The sequence below is a fragment of the Sinocyclocheilus grahami genome, unplaced genomic scaffold (assembly GCF_001515645.1).
Source record: "Sinocyclocheilus grahami isolate Dianchi unplaced genomic scaffold, SAMN03320097.WGS_v1.1 scaffold1771.1, whole genome shotgun sequence".
In the NCBI taxonomy this organism is placed as follows: domain Eukaryota; kingdom Metazoa; phylum Chordata; class Actinopteri; order Cypriniformes; family Cyprinidae; genus Sinocyclocheilus; species Sinocyclocheilus grahami.
In genome coordinates, this window is record NW_015506950.1 from 126,574 (window position 1) to 135,620 (window position 9,047).

Here is a 9,047-nt window from a genome sequence, read left to right on the forward strand (position 1 = left end):
GTTTTGAGTTGATTAGCTGATTGGCATGTCACCATATTCTCATTTGTTGAGATAGTGAATTGGTGGGTTTTTGTTAAATGTGAGCCAAAATCACCACAATTAAAAGAACCAAAAGACTTAAACTACTTCAGTCTGTGTGCATTGAATTTATTTAATACACGAGTTTCACAATTTGAGTTGAATTACTGAAATAAATGAACTTTTCCACAACATTCTAATTTATTGAGATGCACCTGTACATTTTCAAGCACTCTATTAATAATATATGCAAAGAGAAGCTGACATACAGCCTGACATGCTACTCGTCTTCTAATACAATTTTAAACAGCATTTGCATCTTTCATTATGCATGCAGCTTTTTTTATTTCACATTGAGACTACACTGAAAATTTGTTATCAACATCTCAAAAGTTCAATGAAATTTATATTTGGTGACTGGAAACTATACTGCTATACTGGCTTTTACAAAGACATGTTTCTCGGGAAATAATCACGGCACAATTAGCCATAACAATTAGCAATGAGTTATGTGAGGTAATAAATTGTTCTGCTCCCGAAGTTATAATCCATGTCAGGAAGTCATTAATAGATGGGTAGAGAACTTCAAATTATTGAATAAGTTCCCAATTACTTACCTGTCAAAATTTAAGTACATTTTGATAAAGTACCTTCCACTGTTCAGAGGGGAGGACTTTCACCACAACATCATCTCCATTGAGAGCCCTGTTACGAGCTGCAATCCCATCCAGAAAGATATCAGCTGACCCATCCTGTACCACAAAAATCACATACAATTCACAATTAAAATTTGCATCAAATGAGAGTTACACTTAATCAGAATTAGGACAATGACAAAGCAACACCCACTACTAATCAAAAAGAGCTGGTCAGTTACTTTTGAATGAGAATCATGATTATGCTAGCAACCATTTGTGTTGTGGTCAGAACTATTTGCCCCCCTTGGTAAACATAAGCAAAGAAGGCAGTGAAAATAAATCTGCATTGTTTACACTTTTGAGCTTACATTAAAAAAAAAAATTAGAGGTGGTAGAGGTTAAATTAGAGGGGGTAGAGCAAAAGCATGGCGAGGAGGATTGTTCCAGTAATAATTCTGACCACAACTCAATGTTCGATAGTATGTTTAACTTAAGGGTACACTGTATATGTTCAATAGTATGTACAAGGGTGAAAAAATACTCACAGGAGACGGGACAAAAGCTTCCATGTACTTCTTAGGGTTTATTCTCAGTACTCCCTTAAAGAGAATGACATTTAAATATTTGAATTATGCCAACTGTTTAAATAGTTGTCCATTTTGAGATTTTACTCTACAGAATAAATGACCATAATAAGCCCATGTAAAATTTAAGTCCACTTGTTATTTTTATTTTGAAATATTAAACAGAACAAGAGAAAAATTTCCAAGATAAAACGAAGCATGTTACATGAAAACAATGTCGTTTGAGAAGTAACCCAAATATACTAAATATATACGAAACTGAATGAAACCATCTGGGCATCGATAAGAATTTTAAAAAATAATAATAAAAAAAAAAAATCAAATACAACCCAATATATAGATATTTTTTCCCCTAGTGAAAACCGTTTGGCTTTAGAACATCAAAAATTAATAATACAGCCGATGACCATGGTAAATTAAAAAATTAATTGAAGCATTTATGAAAATTGAATCTGCCTTCCATTATCATCCATAAATGTTTTGGATTTTGCATATTTTTGTGAAGCAGGCCAGTAAGGAATTGCAATTTTGTCCCCTATTGTTATCTGAACAAATTTGTGTTTTTAATTCACGGATTTACCTGCTTATATTATTTTGATTGTGGGGACAAAGAGGTAACTGAGAAAAAAAATATATATATATATAGGGACTAAAAGACTTAGCAGCTATCACTCTGCTGCTCTCGCCTGAAAAGCACTCGCTATTAATTAAACAAATTAAAAGGGAATATGGGAATATTGGGTAAAGGATGCCTACTGTTTTGCTCACTCATTTAAATAAAAATAGCAGGCAGTGTACAGTATATACAACTGCACAGTAAGTAGTAAAGTTTAGTTGACAAACAACAAACTTTTTTAAAGATTTCAGGTTAAAATTTATTTTAACTCCTTTTCTATTTAATGCAATGCCAACTTCTATGGCTATATTCATGGCAATAGCCAGGTTTAGTTCTTTAAAAATAAAACTAAAAATGTTTAAGATTCTTTTTTCCCCCCCGGGGAATTTTCTCTTATTAGCTAAAATAGATGTTAAAGTGCCCCTATTATGGATTTTTGAAAATTAACTTTCATGCAGTGTGTAACACAGCTCTAAGTGAATGAAAACATCCTGCAAAGTTTTAAATCTGACAGTGCACCTAAATCTGAAAGTGTATAAAGTTATTGTCTCTCAAAAGAAAGTGTCGACTCTGAATCATTTAAACGAGCCATTTTTAAAACGAATACCAAGCCATATCACCCTGCAGCCCAAGACTGGTTGCCCACTGAAGCTAAGTAGTGTTGAGCCTGGTCAGTACCTGGATGGGAGCCCTCCTGGGAAAGCTAGGTTGCTGTTGGAAGAGGTGTTAGTGAGGCCAGCAGGGGGTGCTCACCCTGTGGTCTGTGTGGGTTCTAACGCCCCAATATAGTGATGGGGACACAATACTGTAAAAAAAGCATCGTCCTTCAGATGAGAACCGAGGTCCTGACTCTCTGTGGTCATTAAAAATCCCATGGCACTTCTCGTAAAAGAGCAGGGGTGTAAGAGGGTCCTGGCCAAATTGCCGCAACTGGCCCCATCATGGGCCAGTCTATCATGGCCTCCTAATAATCCCCATCCACTTGACTGGCTCTATGACTCTCTCACCTCTCCACCTGTAGCTGGTGTGTGGTGAGCGCACTGGCGCCGTTGTCCTGTGGCTGCCGTCGCATCATCCAAATGGATGCTGCACACTGGTGGTGGTTTTTGCTTTTCTGTCGTCTACTTTTAACACCCAGTCTTTGAAGTGGTCATTTTGTAGCCAATGCTACAAAATAGTCCAAGGGCTCAAAAAAACACTCTCAGCCAGCAGGTGGTGCTTATGGAATAGTAATACAGCGTTTCCTTGGTTACTACTGTAAACACAGCAGCACCTGAGGTATCAAAACTAATGTAAACTTTTCTGAAAAAAGCCAGTTTCCCTCAAAAACACATTTATATAAAATTCAATATTTAGGATTCCTATATTCCGCGCATTTGTGAACAGTGATCTTGTTCTGCCTGCTATAGTATTTTCTCCTCTTTGCATCCGTCTTCAGCATCTCTGGCCACAGTTAATGACGCGGAAAGAAAACTCAATTCAGGGCTCGCAGCTGTCTATACGTGGGCTGTTCACACAGAACACGGCACGCGAGTAGTGAATGCAGTTGTCTTTCGTGCCCGATTCTCCTCTTTGCAGCCGTCTTCAGCATCTCTGGCCACAGTTAATGACGCGGAAAGAAAACTCCCAATTCAGGGCTCGCAGCTGTCTATACGTGGGCTGTTCACACAGAACACGGCACGCGAGTAGTGAATGCAGTTGTCTTTCGTGCCCGAATGCTTTTAAAATCGCTTGAATTTTTAAATTAACAAGGCTTAAAAACACATGAACAATAAACTTTCGTGACTACACAGCAGCAGCCCGATCAGGCAAGTGACAAATCCATCAACTGTCCCGAGCACATCTTATTGTTGAGCCATGTAGCCTAACCATAACAATAGGCAAAACGCGTGAAACAATGTGATAAAAAAAAAATACGGTATAGAAAAATTACACTTTGATGAATGGAAAATTTAAAGCGACAAACGGAAATCCCTGATATTCCATGACTTAGACAAAAAATATATACAATTCCTTGAAAATTCCTATTCCTTGACTCAATGTCTGGAATAGACCTTTTAAAATTCCATGACCCGTGGGAACCCTGCACTAGGCACCTAGTGCAGGGTTCCCACGGGTCATGGAATTTTAAAAGGTCAGAGCGGTAAAAATAGCGGCTTTTGGAGCGGTAAAAATAGCGGTTTCCCCGGTAACGGCTGTACACAAAGCAGCACTGCGCTCACAAACGCTGCTTTATCAGGCAATACAGGCATGATGAAATGGAAATGAAATCGACCAATTGGACTAATCACCGCAGATTAGCGTCACGCAAAGTGAATCATTGAGCGAATTGATTGGAAGTCGTTGAGTAAATAAGGTAAAAATAAATGCATATTATAAAGACAATGAAAGTGTTTTTTGACCTTGCATGCATGTCTACCTGTTGTTGGGGACTCCCAAAACCAAAAAATTAACCTTTCATAACCCATAATAGGGGCACTTTAAAATCTTGAGTGTCATATCTGGCAACGTGTGTGAATTACTTGATCCTAATGATTATTAAAAGGGAATACATATCTTGTCCCAACATCAGGATTGATTTAATTAACACTGATCCTATTCTGACTGCAATTTGTTTTTAAATGTATAGCATTTTACAAGTTCTGTAAATAATGCTTCTTAGGCAGCACTGTCTACTTGCTCATTACCAGAGTGATCAGGTAACAAGCAGAAAATAATACTATAAAATTATTAAGATGACAATTTCATTAAAACCTTCATAATTCTTGCTTGATAAGTTCTTAAAGATTCCAAAGCTTCAAGAGATGACTTTGAATCAGTTATTTTGGGCTTTTTTTCTTTTTGCAAATTCATTCAGCAAAGTACAAATATTCCAGGCATCCTCTCAGTTACGATTATATATATATATTTTTTTTCTCCCCACATTGTTTTTTATATTATGCAAATTATACATGTATAAAAAAGGTTTTTAAAAAGTAAAACCATTTTAGATGCTCAGAAGTTAAGCATGTCACACTGCAGAACATGGTCATTGCTTGGCTTGTACAGTTAACTACCCAGAAGTATAGGTTTACATGTACTATATCACCTTTATGAGTTCTCCTCTTTCCAGGCCTGCAGAAACATCCTCAGTGCACATGTAGTGCTCAAACAGTTGCTTCCGGAACCCTCTACCACCTTTAGTGCCTTTATCTTTATTGTTTTGTGGTAAGCTTTCCTTTGATGCTGTAAAAAGAAAGGCAAAACAAAGATAAAAAAAAACTGCAGCTCACATGCAAAAAAACAAACAAACATTTTTTTAAATTTAGATTTGGAATAAAACTAAATTTGTTCAGGTCACATGATTTTTTTTTTAATATTAGCTTTGAAGCCATGTATACAGTAGTCAACATTTGAAGTGGATCAAAAAAAGTTCAAAGTTGTTCTGAGACAAGAACACATTTTGGTTTTAGGACAACTTTGATGAAAGGTTTTGATCCACTTCAAATGTTGACTAGTGTATATCAGATTCGTTTTCCTAACTTTTAACATGTAAAACACACATTTAAAAATTACAGTCTTTGTTTCGGGAATAATGGCTAAAATACTGATGACTAACAAAGCTAAAAATCACATTGAGTGAGTAAAATTACTCCACAATTTACATTACAAATTCAGCCAATTACAATTGTTTATGATCTCATGGCACTCAGTGGGCTTGCATGGCAGGCAATCACAGATAAATGACAGAGACAGTTGTTTGAGTTTCCACCCTTCTTCTATTTTCAATGGTGAGTTTGACAGACCTCCAACAAAAGAGGGCAACAGCTGGGTGCGATACCCCTCACCAAAACAGATTTAAGCCAAGTTTGAATGGCACCTTAAAGACTTATTAGTCATAAAACAAACCAACCAACAAAAAAGCCCTGTTTTTTTGTGTTCCACCCAACCCCTCATTTCCAAAAGAAATACATCAAAACCAAAGTTAAATATGCAATTTCATGTCTTTAAAATCCCAAAATGAAATTTCTGTTATTATTTACTAACCCTCATTTTGTTCCAACCCTGTATGCATTTCTTTCTTCTACAGAACACAAAACAAAAATAATTGTTTGGACAGTTATGCCAACTATTGACTTCCACTATCTATAAAAAAAATAAATAAAAAAAAAACACTCGTTTGAGAAAACCTTCTTTTATGTTTCACAGAAGAAACATAAGTTTTCAAAGTACAGTTTTGGAACATGAGAGTGAGTAGCTGACAATTTTTATTTTGGGGTAAAATATTGCTTTAATTAAAAAAAAATTATTCTTTGATTTTGAACAAATCATTAAGTCAATGTGAAACAGCATTGGCAAACTAATTCAAATACATTGAGGCCTTGTCCACACCAACACGTTTTCGTTTGAAAACGCATCTTTCTGTTTTTGTAAAGGAAAACTGAGCTTTTTGAAAACGCTCTCCAAAGTAGATGCATTTGAAAATGCTGTTTTCACGTTGTAGTGTGGACTGTGAAAAAGGAGCCTTTCGAGAACGATGATGCATGTTTAGTCATGTGACACATACTGAACCAATACCAATATGTTTATAATGGTACCATGTTTATACTGGTATTGTGCCTGTTATGTGCCATTCACTTTCACACTATTGCTAGATGTGTTACTTTGTACACTCTTAATATCACAGTCCTGCAAAGATTACAGAAAATGTACTCGCGATCACTGTTTGCAGCAATACATGGCAGCATTTGCATTTTAGATCAGACATACAATCGTGAGTGAGAGCGACCTGAACGCGACAGTGAATTGTGAGATATTTTCCTAAAACTGATCCAGCCAGAAGAATAGCATGAAAACGCATGTCTGTTACACCTGTATCGTCCCAGTGAGATTTTTTTGAGGCTTTACGCATGCGCAGTAAAACGAATTTAACATTTTCTGACATTACAGTGTGGATGAGAAATTTTGGAAAACACTTGAAAATACTAGTGTGGATGGAGAGCGTTTTATAACAAACACACCATTTTCAAATGTATCTGGATTAATGTAGACGTTGCCTGTATATATGAAATAAATAAGGCTTGGTTTTGAGACACTGGCTCTTCATTTCAGTAAGTACCTTGAATTTGAGAAGATTTGATGTTTTTATTTGGTGATTTCCCAGCAATAATGAGGTCAACTTCAGGACCACATTCCCCCTCGTCTTTTTTCGCTAAATTTCCTTTTAATCTCTTCTTTGATTTGTTCTTTGCTTGTTCCTCCCCACACGAACAGCTCAACTGTTGACTGTCACCTTCCTCAGATCCCATCAGATTTGAGCTCATTTTGATGTCTTTTTCATTTCTCTTGTGTTGCAGTTTTGAGGGTACCTTTTTGGGTGCAGTAGCCTTATGTAGCTCCATTATGGCATGCTTTTCCTGCATGCCAGGCTTTATGCCCTGGTCTTCAGTGCATGTCACCTGATAGCTGGTTTTGTCCGTGTACAAACAGATGGAGGCATCAGCTATCTGCCTACTCTGTTGAGAGGATAAGCTATCAACAGAATAAGATGACTCTGAATTGCCCTTTTTTCTCCTGCTCACAACATTCACAGACCTGCTAACTGATGTACTCATGCTCTCCTCCACCTGCTGCTTCGCTAACTCTTGCAAGTAAGAACGAAACTTGCCATTCTGATGCTGATTCAGAAGTCTTGCATAGGCATCCTTCTGGGATCTGAGGAGATTTTGTACACCATCTCTAGGCTTAGTAGTTCTCTTTACTTTAGGGGAAGATGCCATAATCTCTGCAAAGAATCAACATGCTGGTTAATGGAAAAGAGCTTTTGTTTTGCAGATCAAAAATTTGATATATCATATAAACGAATCGTGACTTACTATGTCGTAAAAAAATCAAATCTTTAATGACTGGAAAAATGTTTTAGAAAAAAAGTGACATACTGTTTATAAGGGTTTCTTCAACTACAGTCAATTTTAGCCCATGTTACATTAAATTAATAAATTATGGATTCTCTGTCTTACATTTCATAACAAGAATGCTTTTCATTGACACGGTTTTGTACAGAATAAAAAAAGTACTCTAACTTGCTGAAACGCACCTGATTCAGATCATCAGTTCTTTGGGAGAGAGAGATCCATGAGATATATCATATAAACGAATCGTGACTTACTATGTCGTAAAAAAATCAAATCTTTAATGACTGGAAAAATGTTTTAGAAAAAAGTGACATACTGTTTATAAGGGTTTCTTCAACTACAGTCAATTTTAGCCCATGTTACATTAAATTAATAAATTATGGATTCTCTGTCTTACATTTCATAACAAGAATGCTTTTCATTGACACGGTTTTGTACAGAATAAAAAAAGTACTCTAACTTGCTGAAACGCACCTGATTCAGATCATCAGTTCTTTGGGAGAGAGAGATCCATGAACTGAACTGAGTGTGTCAGATAAGAGAATACAAAATGTGCAGAGCAGTGTGGGTCCCTATGACTTAAGTTGAGAACCACTAGTTTAGATCATCACGTTAAAAAATGTGGATAAATATGCTATTGTTTAAATAAAAGTCAACCCTAGGACATAAAAGTGCTTGCAGTTGAAGAAACAGCCTTACATAACTCCCATTTCTCATGTTTAGAGTTTAGTTTAATACATGGTTTATCGACGAAGGGATTTACTATTGTGTGAGGCAATCTACTCGTTTACGAGCTTAACAGCTTCATCCTGGTAATTTACACGCAGTATCTTTCAATAAAATCCACATGTATACTAATGGAAAGCTATATCAACAAGCATAAACACAATTATAAACATAAATAACAACTCACCATCTATAGCTGTTTTTCAGAGTGAATATCTGTTGCAAAACCACACCATCAATTGCGCATTTCTTCCGGGTCCTATAAACGATATGCTGTGTTGCATCATGGGAATTGTAGTTCTCTTGAGTGATATCACGCCTCAGTGCGTTCCTCTGAAGGGCATTTCGCAGTGAAAACAATCATGGCCGCAATATTGAAGGGTCGTTCCAAAACGCAGTGCTCAAAACTGGCCACTTCAAAGGGCCCTTCGGAATGAAGGATTTCGAAGGGTACAACTGATGAACACTTCGGGCTCCCATGATCCTTTGCGCAGATTCTTTGCATGATGACGGCGCCTCCGTGTGGGCACGTGATGATGACGCAGAAGGGCACTTCAAGAAACAGTTATTT

The 9,047-nt window shown here is 36.7% G+C and overlaps 1 protein-coding gene across 4 annotated transcripts; it reads right to left on the bottom strand.

The window, feature by feature from the left end:
* Positions 1-467: 467 nt before the first annotated feature.
* Positions 468-8,828, bottom strand: LOC107572543 (exosome complex exonuclease RRP44 homolog A-like). 4 transcript variants are annotated; one of them, XM_016258962.1, is made up of 6 exons: positions 8,664-8,828; positions 7,431-7,620; positions 6,955-7,346; positions 4,945-5,081; positions 1,202-1,255; positions 472-770 (listed from the first exon to the last, which is right to left on the bottom strand). In XM_016258962.1, the coding sequence occupies exons 2-6, from the start codon at positions 7,613-7,615 to the stop codon at positions 639-641; spliced, it is 900 nt and encodes a 299-aa protein (XP_016114448.1). In that variant the 5' UTR covers positions 7,616-7,620; positions 8,664-8,828; the 3' UTR covers positions 472-638. The 4 variants fall into 4 exon arrangements, with proteins under 4 accessions (XP_016114449.1, XP_016114448.1, XP_016114447.1 ...); XM_016258961.1 differs by having other exon boundaries at positions 6,955-7,241; positions 7,272-7,620; XM_016258963.1 differs by lacking the exon at positions 8,664-8,828 and having other exon boundaries at positions 468-770; positions 6,955-7,351; positions 7,504-7,560.
* Between the last annotated feature and the right edge of the window lie 219 nt (positions 8,829-9,047).

Bases quoted from the DNA above. Each gene is read 5' to 3' on its own strand.
- LOC107572543 (XM_016258960.1), bottom strand. From the start codon at position 7,615: ATGGCATCTTCCCCTAAAGTAAAGAGAACTACTAAGCCTAGAGATGGT. The intron at 5,082-6,954 runs GTACTTACTGAA...TTCTTTTTACAG, and splicing joins CAAATCTTCTCAAATTCAAG to CATCAAAGGAAAGCTTACCA. The intron at 771-1,201 runs GTGAGTATTTTT...TTTGTGGTACAG, and splicing joins AAGCTTTTGTCCCGTCTCCT to GATGGGTCAGCTGATATCTT.